Source organism: Brachyhypopomus gauderio, chromosome 16, assembly GCF_052324685.1.
Source record: "Brachyhypopomus gauderio isolate BG-103 chromosome 16, BGAUD_0.2, whole genome shotgun sequence".
NCBI lineage: Eukaryota > Metazoa > Chordata > Actinopteri > Gymnotiformes > Hypopomidae > Brachyhypopomus > Brachyhypopomus gauderio.
This window is the reverse complement of record NC_135226.1, coordinates 22,935,170-22,962,196: the sequence shown is the minus strand read 5'-3', so window position 1 is coordinate 22,962,196 and position 27,027 is coordinate 22,935,170. Positions and strand designations below refer to the sequence as shown.

Genomic DNA, 27,027 nt, shown 5'->3' with positions numbered 1-27,027 from the left:
AACCACCCCCCCCCCCACACACACAACCACCCCCCCCCCACACACACAACCACCCCCCAACACACACACACACAACCACCCCCCAACACACACAACCACCCCCCAACACACACAACCACCCCCCAACACACACACACACACAACCACCCCTCACACACACACACACACACTCACCCCACACACACCTCCCCACCCCACACACACCTCCCCACACCTCCCCACCCCACACACACCTCCCCACATACCCCCCCCCCCCCCACACACACACCTCCCCACATACCCCCCCCCCCCCACCTCCCCACATACCCCCCCCCCCCCCACACACACCCCCCCCCCCCCCACACACACCTCCCCACATACCCCCCTCCCCCCCCACACACACCTCCCCACATACCCCCCCCCCCCACACACACACACCCCTCTGGGTTATTTCCACTGTATGTCTAGATTGGGAGAAAGGGGAGAAAGGAAATCCAGAGACAGATTAGTGTGTTTTTGCACTGCAACAGCCCCACCTTGTGGTGCAGAATGGGAACTACAGGATGTACTGACCCAGCCGGTGTGTAGATATTACAGATACCCAAGATGCTGTTAGCCAAGACAAATATTTGTGGATTAAAGACTTTTATACGCTTTCATACAATGGCACCGTTTCTGGGATTATAACTGGATTATGCAAACAATTATAATAATTCCACTTTCTTATGACAATTATTGCTCAAAAGCATAATATTTGGACAGAGATGTCTGAGATGTCTCACACTGCAACACTAACTCAAATAACCAGTCGTTACAACCGAGGCAGAAGAGCATCACTGAACACACAACACCTCGAACATTTACATTTACGGCATTTAGCAGACGCTCTTATCCAGAGCAACTTACAAAGTTCTTTGCATCTGATCACAGAGTTCATCCTAGGTAATAGTACGGATAGGCCAGAATTCAAGACACCAATGAGTCTGACTACTATTAAACTACAGGAGTCAATTGTCATTACCTAGTGTTTCAATTAAACAGGCTTTAAACTTTAATAAGTGCAAATAACCATAGACAGACATACAACTAACATATCACGCAGATAAATTCTCATCACGAGACAGGACCACAAACACAGGAGAAAGTACACGAGACCGGCGGCTTCCGAAAGTTGGCTTGTTATTCTGAGGGGAAAGAGTGTAAATAAAAGTTAACGATCACACAGGATTGAATTAATAATGTGTACTAACTGAAAACCCGTGGCACAATCCAAATTAAGACTACAATATAACAAGCAGTCAACTTCTACAAAGACAAATATAGACAGACAAACCACTCTCAGGTGTCGGTGATCCTGATAGGCCCCGCCCACCGGAGGGACGAACACAACAGGTGTCGGTGATCCTGATAGGCCCCGCCCACCGGAGGGACGAACACAACAGAACCACATGAACTACTGCCGCTGCACACGGAGGCGGCCAGCAGGGGGCGCCCGTGCCGTGACAAATATCATATCTGACTCAGGGGTTTAGTCAAATGTGGTCTATTCTTGCAAAGAATAGATTTAGTAGACAAATAGTTTTGGTTGCCAATTGATACCACAGTAGCTTTGCCACATTCTGCCTGGTTATTTAGTGTAGGATCGTACTTAATAATGCGATCTTTACGTCAGGGTACCCAGCCTTAAACTCACTTCTAGTATCTTTGTTCTTATTTTTAATAGATAATTTATTTATACTCCACAGGTCTGGCAGAGTGTATTTTGTTTATACGGGGACTGGAGTCGTAACGCAAGGGGGCGCTGTTCCAGACGGCAACCACAAACTACACCAACTCCAATACGAGTAGAGCACTGCTTTATTAAATCACACATATATGTGTCATTTGTGCGTTTCTAGAGTGTTATGGTCACATCTACGTGTGGTTTAGGTGTCAATGTGCCCTACATCTCACTAGCACTACAGTTAGCCGGTAGCTAATCATATAAACCAGCTTGGAAATAGAAACGAAGCTAGCTAGCTAGCTGTGGTGACCCGCGCGCGCAGCGGTCGTTAGGCAGCACGCGCCTCGCTCGGCAGCACGCGCCTCGGCGGGATGGAGCGCCTGACGTCGTTCGGGAGTGAGTACCGTACCACACACACGGGCCTACACGTTAGTACCGTACCACACACACGGGCCTACACGTTAGTACCGTACCACACACACGGGCCTACACGTTAAACGTCGGCGACGACCTCACAAACCTACAGCGGTTCACTGACATTAGCCGAGCGTTGCAGCCCCGCTTGTTAGGACAGCGAACCTGCTGTCGTGCTAACCTGCTAATATGCTATCAAGCTAACGTGCTATCAAGCTAACGTGCTATCAAGCTAACGTGTTGCCCATGGCGCGGGGATCTGCTGGTGTGGCTCCGCAGCGTCTCCATCTCCAGATAAACGTGTCGGGTTTGTCTGTAAATAATCTAATAAATAATCTCATATGTCGAGTAGATGTCTAAACGTCCGCGGTGGGCGTGAGTGACTCGCTGTGTTGGGACCTGTAGGCGGTGAGGTGCAAATAAAGCTGAAAACATGTGGCCAGACCCGCATTGGACCTTAACCACATTTCAGGTGCAGGTCTAATAACGTTTCAGGTGCAGGTCTAATAACGTTTCAGGTGCAGGTCTAAATAACATTTCAGGTGCAGGTCTAAATAACATTTCAGGTGCAGGTCTAAATAACATTTCAGGTGCAGGTCTAAATAACATTTCAGGTGCAGGTCTAAATAACATTTCAGGTGAAAGTTTATTAGCTTACTAACTAAACCGCTGCCATACCGAACCTAAGCACTTCTTAGGCTGTAGTGGTTGTGTAAGAGACTTGGGTGTAACGGGTGTGTGACGGTCCTTGTGCAGACGACCCCTCCGACAGACCGCCCTGCCAGGGCTGTTCCTCGTATCTGGTGGAGCCCTACATCAGATGTGCGGAGTGTGGGCCGCCCGATTTCCTCTTGTGTCTGCAGGTACGAGTCTCCACCAGATGTGAATGTTTTGCACGCAAACTACAGTCGGCATTGTCTAGAAATTTCAGGAGAAATATATTTTTGATAGAATAATGCAAGAATAACGTCTTGTGTATTTGTGCTGCAGTGTTTTACTAGGGGCTACGAGTATAAAAAGCACCAGAGTGACCATAAATATGAGATCATGGTAAGAAAATGAGCTGTTTAAGTCATAAAACATAACAACCGCTTGTATTTAAATAAAATCCTAAATCTAGTGTTATGGGGCACACTAGTGGGTATGTGTGTGGGCGGGGCGGGGGGGGGGGGGTTTACACCTTTAAAATTAGTGTTTTATATGCTGGGTAAACCACTAACACATTAACAGATTACTATCCTGTAGGAACAATTCTCTCTGAATAACAGCTTGTTTTAGTTCAATGTTTTGAGGTATTTGTCAGTTTATATGTATTCTTCAACATTATATCAAACTTTCACATGAACTTTGGGGGTTTGTGGGTGCACCTGGTGTTTCCTCTAGACGTCTGATTTTCCCATCCTGGAGGCTGGCTGGACGGCCCAGGAGGAGATGGCCCTGCTGGAGGCCGTCATGGACTGTGGCTTTGGGAACTGGTCAGTACAGCTCAGACCTTGTGATTCCCCCATAAGTCCCACCATAAAGAATAAAATTGACTGTGGTGCACTGGGCTGTTTGAGCATACTGAGTTTGTAGGGTAAGCAACAGCTGTGATAGTGGTTGGGTGCAACCAAACTGTTAGTGTTAGTGTTAGCGTTAGGGTTGGTGTTAGTGTTAGGGTTAGTGTTAGTGTCCTGACTAAACATGTGACAATATGAATACATAAAGATGCAGAAAAGTGTTTTCAGGAAGAATAAGATAAATCTTTATTGTCATTGCCACTTTTTCATGAACAACGAAATTGCAATACTGATGTAGAATCTAGGAGGATTTGAGTTTAATATACATGCACAAAAAGACAAGCAAAACATGAATGCTTAGTAACTAAGCAACAATGCAGAGTTTGCACCAAAAATTTACAAACAATATTTTTGGAAGTGATTTAATATTTTTATAATTTGTTCCACAAAATGTAGTTCATGTGAGATGAATAGTTTCGTAGCTCTCAAATTGACCAGGTTGTTTCATTTAATTTAATTTTCCAATTGTCATAGTTTATAGAATTTAGATTTGTTATTCTGTTTATATCTGTTGAATGTTTAATTATGTTACACTGTTACACTGATATGTAAGATGGTGGTTTGTCTGGGTCTTCCAATGCAGGTATTACGTTCACCATGATTTACTTTCAGGCAGGACGTGGCCTACCAAATGCGGAGTAGGACCAAGGAGGAGTGTGAAGGCCACTACATGAAGAACTTCATCAACAACCCCCTGTTTTCCTCCACTCTGCTCAGTCCCAGGCACACAGAGGACGCCCGTGTAGCAGACACTGCCATCCCGTTCAAACGTACGAGATGTTTCACACCTCTGCTGAGACTAGCATGCTAGGCTCCTGTGTGGTTGAAGGTTTCATGATCAGTTGCTCCTGAAAACCTGCAGATGCCTGTAAATCCTGCATCCTGGTGGTGTGCCGAGCCCCTCACGTCTCTTCATGCTGGACACGAGCTCCTGCCAGAGATGTGTGTGTGTGTGTGTCTGTGTGTGTGTGTCAGAGATGGGCACTTGAGTGTGTGTGAGAGTCAGAGATGAGCACTCCAGTGAGCGACTCAAGTCAAAGTCGCACTTAAGTCGCCTACAAAAAGACTTCAGACTTGACTTGAAACTCGTCCCTAATGACTCGTGAACAATAAGATTACATCGCTGTGAGCAGGAAATAGGAGAGATGTGTCAAATGTAATTGAGGTTGCCATGGCTACGGCTGGAGTATCACACGCGGAGCCTTTGGCTACAGGGGGTTTAAACCATTGGACAAAACTGAAGGACCAACATGTAAAGAAACACACCTGGATAGGTTAGTTTAGTTAGACACGTAGTCTTTACAGTTAATATACAGCATAAAACACACCTGGATAGGTTAGTTTAGTTAGACACGTAGTATTTACAGTTAATATACAGCATAAAACACACCTGGATAGGTTGGTTTAGTTAGACACGTAGTATTTACAGTTAATATACAGCATAAAACACACCTGGATAGGTTAGTGTAGTTTACTTTAGACACTTAGTCATTACAGTCAATATATAAAACACACCCGGATAGGTTAGTTTAGTTTACATTAGTAACTCAGTCATTACATAAAACACACCTGGATAGGTTAGTTTAGTTAAGTTAACTAAATAATTCGAAGCATTTTACTCGCCACAATCACAGGAGTGATTTACGTGTGTAAACTAATGTACAAGACTCATTTGACTTAATGTGTAAACTTGTTTCTGTAATGATTTTTTTTTACTTACTTTGACGCTAGTATCTCTACAACAGATGTTAGTCCCCCAATATCACCACCACATTAAGATCGTTTTACATCAAGACAACTGTCATGGAATGAAAGTAATTGATGCGTTCAATACAGTTTTCGCTGACAATAGGAGCTACCAAGGTCGTATATATAATCGTTTTTCCATCTCCTGTCCCTAAGCTTATCCTGGTATTGACTTGAGACTGGACTGGACTCCAGCCTAAAGACTTGTGACTTGACTTGGACTTATTTTTTGTGACTGGCTCTGGCTCCTGCCGCAGGAAATTTGGTCTGTTAATACCGAAATGAAGTCCGGTGGTTCACTAGTATTAAATCTGCATGCAAATCTGCATAAATGTATCATCCAATTAGCATAAACACTAAACATGTAAATGTTGCATATTGGCTGTTGTCTGATCTGAATGTGTACAGATACAGTGAGGAAATTAAGTATTTGAACACCCTGCACCTTTGCAAGTTCTCCCACTTAGAAGTCATGGAGGGATCTGAACTTTATCAGGTGCATGTCCATTGTGAGAGACAATCTAAAAACAAAAATCTGGAAATCACAATGTTTTAATAATTTGTGTTACTGCTGCAAATAAGTATTTGAACACCTGTGAAAATCAATGGTAATATTTGGCACAGTAACCTTGCAATTATAGAGGTCAAACGTTTAGTGTAGTTTTTCACCAGGTTTGCACACACTGCAGCAGGGATTTTGGCCCATTCCTCCACACAGATCTTCTCCAGATCAGCCAGGTTTCTGGGCTGTTGCTGAGAAATATGGAATTTGAGCTCCCTCCAAAGATTTTCTATAGGGTTTAGGTCTGGAGACTGGCTAGGCCACTCCAGATCCTTGATATGGTTCTTACGGAGCCACTCCTTGGTTATCCTGGCTGTGTGCTTTGGGTCATTGTCTTGTTGAAAGACCCAGCCACGACCCATCTTCAATGCTCTATCTGAGGGCTGAAGGAGGTTGTTCCCCAAAATCTCACAATACATGACCCCAGTCATCATCTCCTTAATACAGTGCAGTCGTCCTGTCCCATGTGCAGAAAAACACCCCCAAAACACAATGCTTTCACCTCCATGATTCACAGTAGGGATGGTGTTTTTGGGACGGTACTCATTATTCTTTGTTCTCCAAACACGGTGAGTGGAATTAATACCAATAAGTTTTTATTTTGGTCTCATCTGACCACAGAACTTTATCCCATGTCTCCTCTGGATCATCTAAATGGTCATGGGTGAACCTAAGACGGGCCTGGACGTGTGCTGATTTAAGCAGGGGAACCTTCTGTGCCATGCAGGATTTTAAACTATGATGTCTTAGTGTATTACCCACAGTAACCTTGGTAACAGTGGTGCCAGTTCTCTTCAGGTCATTGACCAGCTCCTCCCGTGTAGTTCTGGGCTGGTTCCTCACCTTTCTTAGGATCATTGTTACACCACGAGGTGAGATCTTACATGGAGCCCCAGTCTGAGAGAGACTGACAGTCATGTTTAGCTTCTTCCATTTTCTAATTGCTCCAGCAGTTGATCTTTATCACCAATCTGTTTGGTAATTACCCCGTAGCCCTTTCAGCCTTGTGAAGGTCTAGAACTTTGTCTCTGGTGTCTTTGGACAGCTCTGGCAGCAGGGTGTTCAAATACTTGTTCTCCTCACTGTACATTATATTTGTTAACAAGGTTCTGTGGGTTTTGGGTCTGTGGTCTGGAAACCAGCACACAATGTCCCTCAGAGTCCATTCTAAAGTAAATGGCTTCTCATAAGACAGCCTGGAGATCTTCTTCATACAGCAACACTCTACATGGTCTCTGTGATGGCTGGTCTCTGCTGTGATTCTGTGTTTTGTAATGGAGATGGGCTCTCTGTCTCCCTCAGCCACGGATGACCCTCCCAGACCCTCCTTTGACTCTCAGCTGTCCAGGGACATGGCCGGCTACATGCCAGCCCGAGCAGACTTCATGGAGGTCAGTAGTGTAGAACGTCATGTGTTCTAATATAAAGCTTTTGTCTTGGCACCTTTAACAGGCTGGTAAACATGGACGTGTTTTACCGTATAAGGTTTGTGAAAGAGCTGGACCTGCCTGTCCGCTGGTTCTGGGGCTCATTGTGCAGATGTGAACGTTATAGCAGACGCGCCTTTTACACTGTGTTCGGGTGTTCTGGACTGCTGTTGGTGAAGATGATGTTTGAACAGTTTTGTTGTCAGCTGGATACCTGCACGGGCTTCTCTCACATAGGGCAAGTGTGAGGGGCACCAGAACAATCCAGTTGATTAGCCGCCCGTCTGGATCACTAATCACAGTCTTGAGTCAGTTCACCCGTGACATGCTAGCTGCATAGCCAGCTAGGACGGTGTCTTAGCCCGGCAGAGCGGTGAGGACCGAACATGGTGCGTCTGATGTGTTATGTTTCTCTCACTGAGATGAAAACTCTGCATGTCATAGTCATTTCAACAAGAGATTGGACATTTCAGTGAGACTACAGGAGTGAGAGTGTGTACACCATGATTTAATGTTTAAACCATGTATTAATATTACCAACACTGTACATCTAAAGAATATAACCCAGACTCTGGCTACATCTTTGTTCTCTTTTACATACAGGAGTTCCTGCAATGTTCGTTTGCATAAAAAATGTACAATAGTACACACCTGTAAACAAATACACACCAGGTTCTGAAGAAAAATGATTGAATTGAATATTGCCATATTGAATATTGTTATGGTGGACTGTTTTACTTCAGTAGGTAAAGGTTCACACAGTGTGGGAATCCTATTATAACTGTTAGGATTTTCCCCTTTTCCCATTTTGTGATATAAATGCCTGGTGCAGGCTACACCATAATGCCTAGAAACACCAAACTTGGCACAAAGATGCAGTGTGCTTCCAGAATCAGACTCAAGTACAGGGACCCACATTGGCCTTCGGGTGGCGCTACAGTGACTCATTTTACATTTTGGCCCGTATCTCCCAAACCATAGAAACAAAATTCCAGTTCCTAGGCATTCTTCAATAGGACTCTTAATGTACAACCATTAAGCTCTGCCCACTTTGATTTTTGCTCATTTGCATAAGGCTTGTCCCAATCTGATATTTGGATCGGATCGGCTGCCGATATTTGCCAAAAATGCGCATCGATATCGGATCGGCAGGCACGAGAAAATGCCGATCCAGACTCTGATCCGGTTTTTCAAGCGCACCCATTTAGATAATCCATTCCAGTTTTTGCTGTGTTTTCGCCAGTGAGAGTAAAATCTGGTCCCCATTTTCCAGCACACCTTGAGCACACGAGCATAGAATCTCCCCAATCTAGCTCAGTGGCATCTCCTTACCATTAAGACAGCCATGTAAATTTGAAGTTATCGGTAAAAATGTCAGTTGTGTGGGATTATTTTACCTTAAAGGATGACAAAGACGAAGAGGTAGAGTGCAACGTGCCACAGTAAAGTCAAGCGTGGTGGTAAAGCTGTAAGAACTTTTAATACAACTAATCTAATCAAGCATTTAGCGAAATGCCACCATAAACAACATGAAGAGTTTCTAAAGAAAACCGAAGACAAAAAGAAAGGTCCTACACAACTAACACTGGCAGAAACGTTTGCAAAGCGTGACAAACTGCCACTTTTTAAAAATACAATTTACAATATTATTTGCATTTATGGCTTTTTAAGCCTTTGTTTACTGATGCCATTTCGGTTTGTTATTATTTTGTCTATTTTGAGTTTATTAATTGCTAAATAAACAGGTCAGTTTCTACTTACCAACCATTGTGTATTATTCAAACACACCTAATTCAGCTGGCTACTTGTTACAGGGTTCCCACGGGTCCTTGAAATCCTTGAAAGTTTGTGAATCTGAAAAAATAAGTTCAAGGCCCTGGAAAGTTTTTGAAAACAGGCATAAAAGACAGCCGTCCTTGACGGTCCTTGAATATTTTAGAGGGTTTGAAATTTCACATGGATGAAGACCGCGGTCACAGAATAATAGGGCACAGTTGGTAAGGAATTCAATATTTACAAAAGATTGCTATGAAAAAGATTGCCATGATGTTTTAAATTTCTCATCCTTTGTTGAAAAATATGATCTGATATGAGTTGTTATAAAGATTTAAAGAAAGTCTGCAAAGTGATTCCTTTAGCATTTTATATTCAGAGTTGACTGTTTCGATGCCCATGTTAAAAGTGAATGACTGTTGAGTTCAAGTGTAATAACAAGATTATCACTGATGGTATGAGACAAAAGATATAATAGATATTCTTTCAAGAAACATCCTAATACAAATTATAAAACCACAAAGGCTTGTCAAATGGCTCATATCTTCTAAAGTAAAAGAGACTCATTTCAAAATAATAAATAAGATATATCCTGTAGCCATGTTTCTTGAAAGAAGAGTTAAACTTGATGTGGATTAATGGACCTTTTTTAAGTCAGAAGATGAATCCCAGGAGCATTTGTTTTTTCATCTCAATATTTACAAAGTTTTTGCATGGACACTAGAAACTGGATTAATCTCAAACTTCTTTCTTTTGATACCATTATACTTCAGTTCGAATTTCTCTGATTCCATAAATTCACTACCGTAAGTGGAGTGGTTAAAAGGCTGTTCTCTTTATGAATGAATATTATTCTTTATTAAGTAGATTTAAAACTATGCTAGAATCATCTCACGCCAGATTTCTCTAGAAATCTATAGTTCTAATCTCATTATATGGCTTTGCTCCTCTGTTTTATGTATGTACTGTATGTGTATATGCATATGTGTATTATTGTTATTATTATTGTCTACTGTCAACGTGTCATTATTTTGCCAGCACAAGTTTATTTAAAATTACATTGATTCTACAGGGCCTATGCTGACTTTTACTTGGTAAAGTTTGGTCATTCTCCTGTAGAGAAATTTGTTTGTTTGTTCAGCACCGAAAGCAAGTGTTTCCTGTAGGTAGTTGTTGATCCTTCAACAACTATAGCCATTTTACGTGAATGTCGTCATCTCAGATGTGCATTGCTAAATTGCCAGTCATGTTGAGTGTGAGTGAAGTTTTCGTAGAATCAGCGCTTAATGTCATGCACAGAAAATTTCAGGATGCATGGCTTGAAATGACCTTCAGTCTTTTGAATTTGCGTTGTATTAACATCGTTTTTTGATAACATATTCAGGGGTAAGAGTAGGTAAATGCTGGCAGGTGCTGTCCTTGAATTTGAGGAAGTTGGTCCTGGAAAGTAATTGAAAGGTCCTTGAATTTTATGTTAACCAAGGTGTGGGAACCCTGTTGTTATCAAGAGTAAAACGCTTTTCAACATGAGTATGACAACAAAGTAAGTTGGCTAAATAACTTGAAACTTTAATACATGCTCGGATAGATCAGTATCGACCGATACCTGTATCGGATTGGAAGTGCAAATAAATATCGGTATCGGTTCAGAAGTTCAAAAAGCTGGATTGGGACATCCCTAATTTGCATAATATGCTAATCTTAGTTTTGCTAACTAGTATAATAGGGTTTTTCATCTGGTGACAATCTATTCAAAAGAATCTCATCAATAATGATCAAAAATGTCATGTCAATCAATAGCTCAGAAGTGGGCCTAATTTACTTCCACAGCTGTATCTCAACAATACAATACCAATTTTCATGAAACCTGATAGGGGTGTGTGTGTGTGTGTGTGTGTGTGTGTGTGTGTGTGTGTGTGACCATTAAGAAAAATGGAAGTTATTTTTTTTTAAGTGGGAATGTTGCCCTTGGCTTGCTCGTTAGAGGACTGATACAAGTGTGATTCATTTGAACTGAATGCACATTATTATTGCGCTACATTAATTATTAATGGAGTCTCTGTCTTGTGTTTAAGGAATTTGATAACTATGCTGAATGGGATTTGAAAGATATTGATTTTGTTGACGACGACTCCGATATTCTTCATGGTGAGTTTAAAAAACAATTCAGTGTGTGTACAGTCTTAAAACTGAACCCAGTATGAGAACACGCACCTCACACGCATGACATATACGTACTCCTCTCACACACACACACACACACACACAAATCCTAGGTCAGTCTACAGTCCCTGACATAAGTTCTGTCGTTTATCCATGTTGTGGAAACAAAAGCTTATAACCTGACTTTAAATTCATCGATTGGTTTTAGAAATGACTCATATGAAAGCTGAAACCCTCCCAAATGAGATGGGGGCTCTATGCTGTATGCTGCTGTAAAAGATCCCAGTGTCACTTAGATGTATTAAAAAAGGGCTCAAATGTGTATACATGCCAGTTCAAAGAACAGTGAGGGTCTGGAGACACAGGTGTGTGTTTACAGGTGTGTGTCAACACCTGAGCAGACGATGAAGCACCTTTACAGGATGTGGGAGGGTGACAGACCCAACACACTGAGTACTGGGTGGAGCTGCGTGGGTACTGGGTGGAGCTGCGTGGGTACTGGGCGGAGCTGCGTGGGTACTGGGCGGAGCTGTGTTAATACGTGGGTATACAGGCTCTCTAACAGCTTCTGCCGTATGTTTTGTTGTTCCAGCTCTTAAAAGTGCAGTTGTGGACATCTACCATTCCAGACTGAAGGAGAGACAGAGGAGGAAGAAGTGAGTGTGCCATGTGTCTCTCACCACTAGGGGGGGCAACACTTCCCTGTGTTTAAAGCAGGGTTGTGTATTCCACTCCCATCTCAACACTGTTTCCCTAATATAGAAAATATAAAAGACAGAAACACAAAAGAAATGTGCTGAGGCTGGAGAAGAATCTGGGGCGGGGTTACTGGGGTTACTGGGGCGGGTGTTGTTCAGGTGTCCAGACTGAAGGGCTGTTGATACTGTGGTTGTTTCTTTCAGGATAATCCGGGACCACGGACTCATCAACCTGCGCAGGTTCCAGGGTAAGTGTTCGTGTTAGGGGTCCTAGGGTTGGGGTTAAGTGTTGTCTGAGGCCGTTATCCTGAACGTGCGTGGCGCAGCCAGAGCGGGGCGATTCCTCAGGAGGGGCCTCACTGGACACCCCCGGAGCCTCACTGGACACCCCCGGGGCGAAACTGGTTACCCCTGGGGCGTTCCTGCCCCTAACGCTCACACACTACTGTTCAGTCCGTCTGGCCTGGGTGGTATTATGGAAGCAGCTCCATCACCTAGGCAACGCCAGCTGCGTGAGTCTGCTCTGTACTCAACACAGCGCGTCCGTCTGGCACTAGGCCAGAGTGGGCGGCGGCCAGGAAACCAGCAGGAGCCCCACCTCCTGCCAGGGCTGCTGCATGGGAAGCAGCTCCTCCCCCCGGCCGTTGCTCCTCCCCCTCAGCCGTTGCTCCTCCCCCCCGGCCGGTCCAGGCTGCAGGGTTAGTTTGGGTGGGACAGTCTCACCAGGCGCGTGTTGTTGTCTCTGAGCTGCTGGTCTCTCTCAGGACGAGACACAGTGGTTACCGTGGAAGTACTGACTGGTTGTCATGGAGACTGCCTGAAAGTGTGAGTGTGTGCGCACGTGCATGTGTGTGTGTGTGTGTGTGTGTGTGTGTGTGTGTGAGAGAGAGAGAGAGAGAGCACAGATGTGAGAATGAAGTTTGTGTATGTGTACATGGCTCAGTGTGTGTGTGTGTGTGTGTGTGTGTGTGTGTTGTTGTGAGTGTATGTCTGTGTGTGTGTGTGTGTGTGTGAGAGAGAAAGAGAGGCAGACAGAGGTATGAATATTCTCCACTAAACACTGAGTGATGCTATCAGAAACCAGAGCCCATCTCCTCCACCTCCTCTCTCCATCTCTCTCCTCTCACTTCCTCCTCTTTTCTCCTCACACCTCCTCTCTCCTTCTCTGTCCTCACACCTCCTCTCTCCTCCTCTGGTGTGTGTGGTCTGAGCCTGTGTGTGTGTGTGTGTGTGTGTGTGTGTGTGTGTGTGTGTGTGTGTGTGTGTGTGTGTGTGTGTGTGTGTGTGTGTGCGCGCGCAGTGCTGGAGAGACGTTACCCCAAGGAGGTTCAGGATCTGTACGACATCATGCGACGTTTCGCCAGGGTGGTGGGTCCCCTAGAGCACGACAAGTTCATCGAGAGTCACGCATGTGAGTCCTCGTTACATCCCAGCTGATCCACGACACATCCCTGACTGTGTCTGTGTCTCACTGTGTCTGTGTCTCACTGTGTCTGTGTCTCACTGTGTCTGTGTCTCACTCTGTCTGTGTCTCACTCTGTCTGTGTCTCACTGTGTCTGTTTTTAACTGCATCTGTGTTTGACGGTGTCTGTGTCTGTATCCCACTGTGCCTGACGGTGTCTGTATCTTTCTGTGTGTGTATCTGACTGTATCTGTCTGTGTCTGTATCTCACTGTGTCTGACTGTGTGTCTGTGTCTGACTGTATCTGACTGTGTCTGTATCTGACTGTATCTGTGTCTGTATCTGTCTGTGTCTATATCTGACTGCATCTGTCTGTGTTTGTCTGTGTCTGTGCCCCAGTGGAGTTTGAGCTGAGGAAGGAGATTCGAAGGCTTCAGGAGTTCCGACGTGAAGGTGTCCAGTTGTTCTGCGGTAAGATCACATTTTCATGACAGTGATCTGCTTGTGTCCTGTCAGCTCCTCCTGTAGGGCTTTAATCTGTAGGGTTTTAATCTGTAGGGCATGGGTTAAAGTTCTCCGTCACTACGACGAATTTCCTTCATTTGTTTTTTTGGGGGAAAAAATCCGTCAAATCATAATAAACCACACAGGCATGCTATCTGTTTTGTGTCCGAAATATGATCCTGTCACTGGATCATCAACGCTGGATGGATGATGGCGGTGTCGTTTGATTGACTTGCGGGTCATCCCGCCTTCAGATTTTCGGACCTTACATAGAAAAGTTACCTCCCTCCTGCCAGGCTGGATTATACTTTCGCGAGTGACCGTAGCGCGCGACTCCGCACAAGAGTGCTGGAATTTAGGCTGAAGTTCTTGAACATGCTTGTAATTCCAGGACGAAACATGAGAGAACGTGAAGACGTTAAGATTGGGCGTTTTGAAAATAAACAACCATTAAATAATGTGATAAAAAAGCTAATTATTTCGAGTATATGTATAAATATTTAACTGTATTAAGTTTAACATGCTGGGAAATATTTAAATGGACCTTGAAAGTGACGTACATGTGCTTGAATTCCACCTTGTAAAGGTGTATAAACTCCACAAACATGACGCGCGTTGTCGATTCGCAAAGTCGTGCACCTCTCGAATTTTGTAACTTCGCGCGCGCCGCGCCTCAGCGCAATGAACAAAGTCATGTTTGCAGGGTGCGTTTCTTCCATTTAAAATGTCAACTTTTTTATTTCTAAACCAATTTAACATGGATGGTGGTGTTCTGTTTGTATTTAAAAGCTCTATCCAGTGGTGTGATTTAATTTGCCCTTTTTGGACATTTAATTTTTTTGTAACATACCTACTTGGCAGGTAATCTTACGGCTTATTTTTTTTGCAATAGTGAATCTGATAAAGACAAGAGAGCTTCATACCTTTTGAAACTCACCAGGATTCACTAAATTTGACTTGATCTTTAAATTATTTTCTGGAAGAACACCCCCAGATAACTCCATTATATAAACATTTATGTACATTTATTGCTCAGGTGTTGCATTTTGTCACTTCATAGATTCTCTCTTCGCTGTATAGATATATATATTTTATAAATGTGTTTATTGTGTAGAATTAGGCAAAAGAGGCCTTGACCCAACTACACCACATTGTCAGTAATTGTTGGCAATGTCTTTTGCTAGGAAAGATTTTCAGTCAAATCAAAATTTCTTGCTTTAACCCATGCTGTAGGGTTTTAATCTAATCCTTTAAGGGTTCAGAATAGATCACAGACTCATTAGATTAGTGTGCTGCAGGTGCAAACGTATTTTGACCGAATCGTAAAGGGAGATCTGGAGGTTAGGGCTGACGTCCCTTAAAAATAAATAAATAAATCAATCAATCTAATTTTATTTATATAGCGCTTTTTACAACAGTTGTTGTCACAAAGCAGCTTTACAAGTGCCGAATCCTAGCCCCCAGTGAGCAAGCCAAAGGCGACAGTGGCAAGGAAAAACTCCCTAGTTTTTTTGCATGAGGAAGAAACCTTGAGAGGAACCAAGACTCAGGGGGGAACCCATCCTCCTCTGGCCGACACCGGTCACCATGACAACAACAATAATAAAATATAAATAAATATGTAGAAATTGTACTACATTTTGTACACATTTAACAACATTGGAGTACCATAAACATTTAGAAAGTTGGATAAGCCAGAGCACTACTACAGACTATAGTCTTCTATTAGTGTTTGAATGTAAATCAGTAATGTGAGGGCTAGGAAGGCCTTGACTGGCTGTGATGTTTGTCTTCATGTTGGAAAACAAAGATATGACGTCATTCAGGGTGACCTCATTTTTTTTTGTGGTGTCTAATCTTCCATCACAGATGATGGGCGAGTTGTTCTCGCTGTGTCCAGACTCAGATTAACTCAGCTGCTCTGTCATTCTGTCAGTGTAATCCAGGGATTGGCCTTTAGAGTACGTCTATTTTTCAACATTATGGTCGCTGTCATCGTACCTCTGTGGTCCTCATGTTGGCAAACACCAAGAGTAACAGCACAGGGGGTCTGGACCGGTCTGGTGTGGCCCTGCCCACCACACACCGGGCCGTCCTGCTCCGCACAGCCGGGCCTGGTGCTGCCTGTTCTGACTCCCTGTTTGGCGTGTGTGTGGCGGCTGGTGTCCCTGGCGCAGGTGTGAGGGTGTATGAGCGTGTGCGGCGCGTGCGGGAGGAGGAGCGCAGGAAGAGGACCGCACTGTGTGAGGCACTCCAGTACGTCCACGACGCCCGCTCCTGCCAGCAGTGGTTAAACAAGCAGGCCGCCATGTAAGATCTTCCTCACCCCTCCTCTTCCTCACCCCCTCCTCTTCACACTGGCTGTTGTGTGCCACAGCGCTGCGGTGATGAGTGTTGGGCTTCTTTTTGGGTTTAGTAGTCGCACTGATCCGGTCCTGTAAGATTTGTGTGAGGCTTTCTGTGTCATCTGTGTGTTAGACACCATCCACACAGACAGATAGTTTTGTCTTGATTTGATTTTTTTATGCTAATTATTAAAAAAGAACACCTGTTCTGATTAGCTGTAGCATGCAATCAGTGATGACTCAGTGTGTGTGTGTGTGTGTGTGTGTGTGTGTGTGTGTGTGTGTGTGTGTGTGTGTGTGGCCCAGACATGCGAGAGCATCTTCAGAAGCAGCTGTGTGTGTCAGCTGTGTGTGCATACATCTGCTTGCGCATGTGTGTGTGTGTCAGCTGCTTGCGCGTGTGGTATGTGTGTGTGTGTGTCGGCTGTGTGTGCGTACATCTGCTTGCGCATGTGTGTGTGTGTGTGTGTGTGACCGGCTCAGATAATGGTTTTTGTTTCTTCTGCAGTGATGCTGGCATTACCCCTGTGGTGAATACCATCACAACCTCAGGTAAGCAGCGTCACACACACACACACACACACACACACACACACCCCAACTCTCTTCCTCAGGGGCTCCTCATGTACATGTGCTTATGGACACTGAGCAAACACAATGTGCATCTGTATGTTTGTAAAACTTGACAGGAGCAGCTGAACTAGGAGTAGAGCCCTGTAGAGTTGTTCTTCTCTGGAGATCATCTTTCTGAATGGTGCGTGTTTAGCTTGTATACCATAGCTTGTTGTTTCTCACACACAGGCAGAAGAAGTGCGCCTCCTCTGAACCTAACTGGGTTGCCAGGTACAGAAAAACTCAACGAGCGAGAGAAAGAGGTACAGCACCGATCATCTGCCCAGTTTTCACTGCTTAAATGGTGGCGGTTCTGATCCAGTGTGCTCTGTCACTGCGCAGTTGTGCCAGGTGGTGCGTCTGGTTCCCGGGGCGTATCTGGAGTACAAGCAGGCCCTGCTAAGTGAGTGTCGTCGTCAGGGCGGGCTGCGGCTGGCACAGGCCCGCTCCCTCATCAAGATAGACGTCAACAAGACCCGCAAGATCTACGACTTCCTCATCAAGGAAGGCTACGTCAACAAAGCCTAGCGCTGGTTACCTAGTGACTGGACCATGTCCCTCTAACAGGCAAACGTGGTAACTTTGTACATGGTTTGTGTGTGTGTGTGTGTGTGTGCGTGTGTGTGCGTGCGTGCTCTGATGATCACCTAGTACTGTAACACTACTTAAGTAAATCTCGTGCTCTCTTCTGCTGAATTTTAGGCTGGAGACTTGTTTCATGCATTCATACACTGGTGTCTGTGTTGCATTGCTCACTACTGAAACTGATATTTAAATATGCAAAATATCATTTATTTTTTAAGTCAAATTTATTTATATAGCGCTTTTCACAACACGTCACAAAAAGCAGCTTTACAATCGTATGGGTCCAGATCCCTAATGAGCAAGCCAAAGGCGACAGTGGCGAGGAAAAACTCCCTATAGGGTGGGGATTAGGAAGAAACCTCGGGAGGACCAATACTCAAAAGGGAACCCATCCTCCATTGGGCGGCCTGTTAGCACAAGTCCGTGGTGCGCAGGGTGGTTCTACAGTTATACAGCTATAGTTAAGGCTCTTGTTCCCCGGCCAAGTAGTCACAGTCCCTTCGGTGCAGATGGTGAGCCTCAGGTAGGAGCTAACATCAGCACGACCTCTTGTGGCAATGACGCATCCAACCCCGGCATCAGCACATCCACCGGCAAGCCAGACCATCCCCTAGGTTGCTGTAGGTGCTTGTATCCAATCGTCTTGGGTAGAGGCATGCAAAAAGATAGACAATATAGACTGAGTGGACATGAACTTAAACCACCATTAATTTAAATGTACATAGCTCACGTGCCAGTGATGAGCATGTGGCTCCGGCAGGCTAATCTATAGCAGCATAACTAAAGCGAGGGGTTCAGAGGTGACCACAGGCATGAGGGCTCACTGAGACATTGCTTTCCAGTCAAGTCATAGTCACAAATAGAGTGATGCCATGACACAGCTGGATGACAGCATCAACATCTCAGACTACCAGAAGTCTCAATGTCTGGGGGCCCCCAAGCCCCCACACCTTACAAGGGGAATTTTAGCTGAAGGCTTGATTAAATAGGTGAGTCTTAAGTCTAGATTTAAAGATTGGAACTGTGTCAGAATCTTGGATTGGAGCTGGAAGGCTATTCCATAATTGAGGGGCTTTAAAGGAGAAAGCTTTGCCTCTGGCTGTAGTCTTACAAATTTTTGGAACTAGGAGAAATCCAGCATTTTGAGAGCGCAAAGGGCGAGATGGGTTGTAGTAATCAATGAGTTCACTTGGATATTGTGGGCCAAGACCATTTAACACCTTATAGGTTAACAGAAGAATTTTTTATTCAATTCGATATTTAATCAGAAGCCAGTGTAATGCCGCGAGAGTGGGACTAATATGATCGTATTTCCTAGCCTTAGTTAGGACTCTAGCTGCAGTATTTTGTACAAGTTGTAGCTTCTTTATGGACTGTTTAGAGCATCCAATTAGAAGACTATTTCAGTAGTCCAATCTTGACGAGACAAAAGCATGGACCAGTTTCTCTGCGTCAGCTAATGAAAGTGTCTCAGCTTGGTGATATTACATAAATGGAAAAAGGCAGCCTTAGTGACATTGCATACATGTCCGTCAAATGAAAGATCAGAATCAATAGTGACACCTAAACTTTTTGCGGTATATTTAGGTGTTACTGGAAAACCATCTAGGGTAAGGGGAATATCAGCCCAATTGCTTCTAGCAGCTTTAGGCCCAAGAATCAACACCTCAGTCTTATCGGAATTTAGTTGAAGAAAATTAGACGCCATCCAGTTTGTAATGTCCTGGACACAGTTCTCAATCTTGAGAGTTGTAGTGATATCATCCGGATTGGAAGATATATACAACTGAGTATCATTTTCGTAGCAATGGAAGCTAATACCATGCCTACGAATGATGGTGCCCAGTGGTAGCATATATAATGAGAATAATATGGGGCCCAGAACAGATCCTTGTGGGACACCATACTTTACCTTAGAATGCTCTGAACATTCGTTATTTACTAGTACAAATTGGTAACGATCTGTCAGGTAGGACCTGAACCAGGAGAGTGCTTGACCTCTTATGCCAATGAGTGTCTCCAGCCTATTAAGTAGAATATTATGATCAATGGTGTCAAAGCAGCACTGAGGTCTAGCAATATGAGAAAAGAAATGTGTCCTTTATCAGAGGATAAGAGATCGTTCAGTACTTTATTCAGTGCCGTTTCAGTGCTGTGATGAGCTCTAAATCCAGACTGAAATAACTCTAAGACCTGTTCTGTCTGTAAGAAGGAAAAGAGTTGTGAAGAAACTACTTTCTCTAAAATTTTGAATATGAATGACAGATTAGAGATTGGCCTGTAGTTGAACAGTTCCTGGGGGTTAAGACCAGGTTTTTTAAATTAGTGGCTTGATGACTGCAAGTTTAAATGAACTGGGAATGTAGCCCAGGCTTAGAGAATAGTTAATTAAAGTAAGCAAAGGTTCTACATTGCTGTGCAGTAATTCTTTAAGTAGATGGGTTGGTACAGCATCTAGTATGCATGTGGAGGGTTTAGCAGATTTCACCAGTGAAATAAGCTCCTCACAACCAATTGGGGAGAAGGACTCTAACAGGGCATCAGAGCTGACCAGACAGCTGTCAAGGTGCATTGGCATGTTGACAGGCTCTGAGATAGCACTACAAATTTTTTCCCTAATTTTATCAATCTTATCATTAAAGAATTTCATAAAATTATTACTGTTACACTCTAGTGGAATTCGAGAATTGATTTGTTCGTGACTCCTCGTAAGGCTGGAAACCGTTTTAAAAAGGAGTCCTGAATTGTTTTTATGTTTTTCTATTAAGGCCGATAAGTATAAGGACTTTGCCGTATGGAGGGCATGCTTATATTCAATAAGGCTGCTTTTCCATGATGGTCTATGCACTTCTAACTTCGAATTTCGCCATTTACGTTCCAGGATCCGCGCAGCTCGTTTGAGGCTACGTGTGTGCTCATTGTACCATGGTGCTATTCTTCTCTCCGTGGCTCTCTTATATCGTAGTGGTGCAACTTTGTCTAAAGCTGTACGAAGGGAAGTCTCGACGTGCTCGGTGAAACGCTCTAGTCCTTCCGGAGCTACAGGTGAATCAGTGTTTGACAGTGAGCGCGGCTATGGTGCTGGGTGTTATACCTCGTTTAATTTGGTAGCGAGGCGGATGAATACCATCAGTCAAACGCAACTCGTACGTTATGAGGCTGTGGTCAGAAACGCCTCACTCTGAGGGAGAATTGCTAAACTGGATATGTCAATACCAAATGACAAGACCAAGTCTAAAGTATGACTACAGTTATGCGTAGGACCCACCACATTTTACACTTTAGAGTTTTTCTGCTGCCAGCAGCGGTATCATAAATGCCACTTTGTGAGCTGGCGAGTGTAGCTGGTGGGAGTTAATGGCGTTATAACGACAGGACTACTCCATCCTGGACCATGTACAGATTGTACTTACTGAGACAGGGTGACACTGACTGGGCAGCAGGTCAGCCGTGCTGGTCGGGACGGGCCCATCTGCGCCTGTACCAGACACTCACCATAAAGATATTAGTATAGGTCTAATAGCACAGCTGCTGAGCACATTTGAATTTGAAACCATTTTGTTCTTTTCCAAATGGTTTACAGTCAATATTGTGAAAAATTTATCGAAGGTGGGAAAATAGTCAAACGTAATCTTTAATTAGTCTTTAACCTGGTCTTTAATGTAGTCATTTAACCTGGTCTTTAATGTAGTCATTTAACCTGGTCTTTAATGTAGTCATTTAACCTGGTCTTTAATGTAGTCATTTAACCTGGTCTTTAATGTAGTCATTTAACCTGGTCTTTAATGTAGTCATATAACCTGGTCTTTAATGTAGTCATATAACCTGGTCTTTAATGTAGTCATATAACCTGGTCTTTAATATAGTCATATAACCTGGTCTTTAATATAGTCATTTAACCTGGTCTTTAATGTAGTCCTTTAACCTGGTCTTTAATGTAGTCCTTTAACCTGGTCTTTAATGTAGTCCTTTAACCTGGTATTTAATGTAGTCCTTTAACCTGGTCTTTAATGTAGTCCTTTAACCTGGTCTTTAATGAAGTCTTTCTGCTGCGTATTCCGTGGTTGTGGTGGAGGTGCTGTGATTAACACCAGCTGTAGTCTCTCCCGGTAAGCTGAGCCGATGGACTCTAGCAGGCTTATGTCTCCCACACTGCTCCAGACCTTTGACGATGAGCACCAGGCAGAATGAATGTTGTCGTCAGCAACACAGTGGCTCCATGGTTCTGGGGCTCAGGACAGAGCTGCAGACACACGCGTCACTACTGATGTTAGCTTAATTTCTGATGATCTTGCCTATAATGAACCCATCTTTGTGAAGATGTCTCATGTTCTTGTCACATTTGTTGTGCCCTGGGTGTCTGGTTTTCTTCTAGCAAGCTCAGTCGTTTTGACACCATCTTGAGGCTTTATTTGAAGGTGTGAAGATGAGTGCTTTCAACCCCTGGCACGGTTTGAATCCCAGGGAGAACACAGACCGTCATAGTCACAAGTGCATGTACGTTTCCCTGAAACAACCACTGCCAGGCACTGTAATGGTATCCAGCTGTCTCTGTCTCCACCTCTGCGCTCAGAACACACACATGCTGTGTGTGTATCCAGTACACGGCTTGTGATTTGTGGTGGGAAGGATCTGCATGAATATGGTAATGAGCTGTGCCTTAAGGGAGGAGTCTTTGCATCAGCTGGGGTGCCAGGCTTGACTGCTTTATCATGGCTGAACGGTGAAATGGAGCAGATGTGTGTGGGGGCTTTTCTCCCTCTTTTGCTTAGGGGCAGGTCCGTGGGCCGGGTCCATGGGGAGGGTCCATGGGGCGGTTTCCTGCACCCCAGACTGCCCTCTAGCCCTCTTAGCTTGCACCACTTCTCCTCCACACATGCTGTAGTCCAGTACAGGTTCTTGCTGAAGTGCTCAGCCCATTTCACAGTAATCATAGTTGCCTGGAATAGAAATGGCTAGTATTTTATTTGTAATTCTGTTCTTAAAGACCAGAGAGCCTAAATATATATTAATGTTTATTTTACCTGTACATTTATGGCATTTAACAGACGCTTTTAACCGGTGTGTCTTTCTTTAGTTGTCTCTTCAGAGTTACTCTTAGGTAGCACAAATAGGTTAGTCCAAAAATACCCTTAACCGACACATGACTGAGACAAGGGTCAATGCTGAAATCTAGAATGAGCGCTACAGTTCAATTAACTACAGAACACAGTTCCAGAGCCATGAGTAATCAGGCCAAGTGTGAGTGTAAAGAATTCCTTTATTGGTTTTTCCTTCATTTGTAATGAGGTTCATCCTGGTTCTTTGTCCTCACAGTGTACATACACATTGTGTCCTCTTGAGTTTCTGCTCTTATGACATGAATGGGTGGTCCTTACATAAGCTCCTCCCACACTGTTTCCACTTCCTCCCACACTTCACCGTCTTCACTGTCTGTTGCCTAACGTCCTGCATCAACCTAGTGACCACATGCCTGGGACGAACATACAGCGTAATGAGTCTCTTTGAATGGGAATTCAATCCGCATAAGACAAACATTCATTGCTATTGTTTCTGCTTGACCAATGTACTGTAGCCACAGTCTTGGAGTAACAGAGTCTGTGCAGACCTAATTTTGGTTTTATATACCAAACGTTTCATAAATCGGGGTATCTGACATCAGATTGTATTTTGTTGGTATTCAAAATGCATCAAAATGATCCTCAGATCAGGTTACAGGAAGGTGGGCAGTGCTGGTCTTCACCCGTCGCCTCACGCGTCTCCACGAGGGCGTCTTCACGCGTCTCCACGAGGGCGTCTTCACGCGTCTCCACGAGGGCGTCTTCACGCGTCTCCACGAGGGCATCTTCACGAGGGCATCTTCTCTTTTTAGCTTTGATTGAGCTTCAGGCTTCTGAGTAGTTTGGTGTTTGTAATTTGCTGAATATTTAATATGACTTTAGTATCATGGGGGGGATCTTTAAAATGTTCACTGGAGTGTTTAAATCAACAAAACTTTATAAAACCCTGAAAAACTCTGCTAATTACATAAGTATTTAACCCCTCCAGACTAATATTTGTGTAGAACCACCTTTTCTTTCAGTAACAGCTTTAAATCTGCTGGGGTACGTGACTACTAGTTCTCCACAGCTTTAAGTCCATTGGGATACATGTCAGCAAGTTCTTTGCACGCTCTGGGTGCCATTTCTGCCCAGTTCTCTACATGGTTTGAGGCTGATTGTGTTCTGGTGTCTCTGTTTCAACATCAGTCTGTCCTTCAGCTTTAACCAGATCTCCAGCCCCCCTGAGAAGCTGTGTCTCCACTCCACTGGGGTTTGACTGATGGGCAGTGTTAGCTCCACCCCTAGCACCTCTGGAAGCATCATGATTAAACTCTGAGCATGGATGAATCATCTGAAATCACTTAATAGAAGGTGTATCCACATAAATCACCACATAAATTATACTATTAGTGTTGCATCCTCATCTAGGCTGGGGGGGGGGGGTGTTTGAGTATTTAACAGAAACTAAAGATAATGAACAACCAGAAAAATTACTGACGATATAACCCTGTATTGACTATTAGTAGTAGTATTCCACGAAACAAACGAGAGATGGTAACCGCTCCCTACCACCATGATATAAAACCACACAGGTGACAACAACTGATGTCCAGAGGCAGTCTAAAGCACATGCCGAGGTCTACACGCCAGTATACATGAGTATCAAAGCACATAGGGGCCTTCTCCATCTTCTTCCTTTTCTCCTGTCTTCTCTTCGTCCTTTTATCCGAACCCTCCGGTATGATGACAGACGCGGTACAGACAGGTACAGGTACAGACAGGCTGAACTGGAAGGTAAGAACCTGGAACTGAGAACAGAAAAGGACAACACGGAACCCCCCTCACCTTATCTACGTTACATTAGGTAAAACTAATATAACTTTAGTTTTGGGGATCAGTTTATTAAAATAAAATATGAAGGCACAAAATATAAAGTGTCATTTGTTATCCAGACCAACCTGGTTATTTCTAAGAGGTCCTATTACTTTTTGAAGTAGTAAAATTGGTTTCCAATCAGGATGTTTCAGACAGGTTCTTCATCAGCGGTGCACATGCTCCTGAAGCTTGAAGAGATTAAATCATCATTTACTAGATGTTTTCACTAGCGCTACATCTTTAACTACAGTATACTCAAGTTACTTCCTGGAATCTCTTAAAACACACATAACTGTATATTATGGCTGGTGTTATGTTCATGATTTGAGCAAATGAACCCCCGGGTTTGAGTGAATCAGTCTCCAGAGTGTGTTGGGTATGGTGCTCTTCAGTCTTGACTTTCTTTTTCAGTATTTCTTCTTTTCATTCTCTGTCCTTCAGTATTGACATGGATGAAAGTGATGAGCCCACACAGATATTTATTTATTGGTGTGGCATTCACCAGGCATTTTAATGTAGGCCTACATGTTGATTTGGTGGTTTACTTTGGCACTTCTGCTACTGCAGTTGTGGTGTACTGCAGCGGAGGCACAAGGCTCGAGTCTTACAGGTAATGAGTAAAATAAATTAACTCATGAATGACCGTGTTTTGGGTGTCACTTGCAATGAGTACTTTGCAATGTCTATTCAATGTAATTTTACTGTTTTCTTGGACCTCGTAGCGAATTCAAGATACTAATAATGATCTATCCTAATAATCAGGTAATTGAGAATTACATTTACATTTAACCTTGTAAATCCTGTAAAGCTGCTTTGCGACAACTTGAGTTGTTAAAAGCGCTATACAAATAAACTTTGACTTGACTTGACATTTGGAATGCAGCGTGGGTGAGGTCATCTAATATAAAACCAAATGTTGGGTGGTTTGACTGACTTCATGCCTAACAATATTAGCAGTCCCACGTATATCTGCTGTATGGAGTCAGGTCAGTCCAGAAGCGGATGTCGGAGAGGGTGGATGTCGGAGAGGGTGGATGTCGGCGAGGGTGGATGTCGGCGAGGGTGGATGTTAGAGCATTCCCCCAGCAGTGGTTAAAGCTGCTGTCCCAACTTGTCTCGACACATTGTGCTCACGAGCTCTATACTCTCGTGATGCTGCCTTCATATCTTCAGTTTTGAACATCTCACCCGCTGCTTGTTGACTCGTTTTTATGGAAATTGCATCATGGATCCCAGAGGAAGAAGCTTCTAGAATGCCCTCCTCATCACAGCTGGCACACACACACACTCGCGCACGCACACACACACGTACACCCCATTGATTAAAAACATACAGTTACAGTGTGTGTGTGTGTGTGTGAGAGTGTGTGTGTGTGTGTGCGTGCGTGCGTGCGTGCGTGCGTGTGTGTGTGTGTGTGTGTGTGTGTGTGTGTGTGTGTGCTACCCCTCTGAGGGGGGGTGACGTGGGTCTTTGTTCTCTCTCCTCTCAGCCATCGCTGTGAGCCATCAGCACAGAGGTGAACTCCGCCCCCATTGTAAACACACAGGGTTTCCTTGGCAATCAGATCTCTAGCATTCTGCAACAGAAGGCTCAAAGGAGAATGCACCTGGGGGGTGGAGACCTGGGGGGGTGGAGACCTGGGGGGGTGGAGGCACGGGGGGTGGAGGTTTCATGTGTCCTGCACACACTGTCCTACTGCCCCTGTTGCTTACGCTCATGTTCAGGGCTTGAAGAAACGTGACTGGCCCAGATTTTGCTGTGCTCTGGACACCCCCCCACCCCACCCCCCGCGGTCTGCAGACGCCTACAGTGTAATCCCATAATCCCATTCAGGAGCTGTCTAATGTATTTACTGGAAAACAAACACATGGCTGATTAGCCTGTAAGTGTGTATGTCTTCAGCTGGACTCTCAACTTAAGCGTGTATGTATTCAGCTGGACTCTTATATACTTTAATCATGTATATAGGAGCTGAGCTACAGCTGTCAGCCACACACAAACACGCGCACACACACACACACACGCATGCACGCGCACACACACAAACACCCGCATGCACACACACACACACGCGCACACACACACAGGTGGTGGGTGTTTGGAGCGTCTCCCCCGAGTCTGCTGGTCTGCTGATGTTCTTCATCCACCTTCTCCTGCTGCATCTGTGACCACGAGAGCTGCATCACTGGTCCAAATATAACTGTCAGATCTATTCATAGCCATCGTAATTCAACTGGGATCTTTTTTCTCGCTTACTGTTAGAAAATCATTACCGTGAGCAAAGCATATCCTGGACCAGGCAGTGCGGGACCAGACAGAGCCCGTGTGAACCTCCCCAGGACCCAACTGGGTTCTTGTGCGTCATAGAGGGATGGCAGAGGTTGCCCAGCTGAACGGAGACCAGAAGCTCCACTGCAGGAGTCATGGAGCAGCTGTCAGCCCATCTGGCACCGACACTCCAGCAGTCACACGAGGACACGAACGGGCTCGGCACCACGTTCCACATTCCTACGCAGCAGTTTAATTAGACGCTGGCCTCAATGCAGGCGTCCTGCTGGTCTGACACAAGTCGTGATGTCATAGTGTCTCTGCAAGGGCGTTTGAGGTTTCCAATGT

The 27,027-nt window shown here is 44.4% G+C and overlaps 1 protein-coding gene across 1 annotated transcript; it reads left to right on the top strand.

Annotated features, from left to right (window-relative positions):
• The first annotated feature begins 1,536 nt into the window (after positions 1-1,536).
• On the top strand, positions 1,537-17,604 carry tada2a (transcriptional adaptor 2A). Its single transcript, XM_076975934.1, has 15 exons — positions 1,537-2,098; positions 2,873-2,979; positions 3,107-3,166; positions 3,500-3,591; positions 4,288-4,445; positions 7,286-7,374; positions 11,259-11,331; positions 11,939-12,002; positions 12,249-12,292; positions 13,345-13,455; positions 13,847-13,918; positions 16,129-16,261; positions 16,805-16,848; positions 17,098-17,171; positions 17,251-17,604. Exons 1-15 carry the CDS (start codon positions 2,074-2,076, stop codon positions 17,434-17,436), a joined length of 1,332 nt encoding a protein of 443 aa, XP_076832049.1. The 5' UTR covers positions 1,537-2,073; the 3' UTR covers positions 17,437-17,604.
• Positions 17,605-27,027: the final 9,423 nt, after the last annotated feature.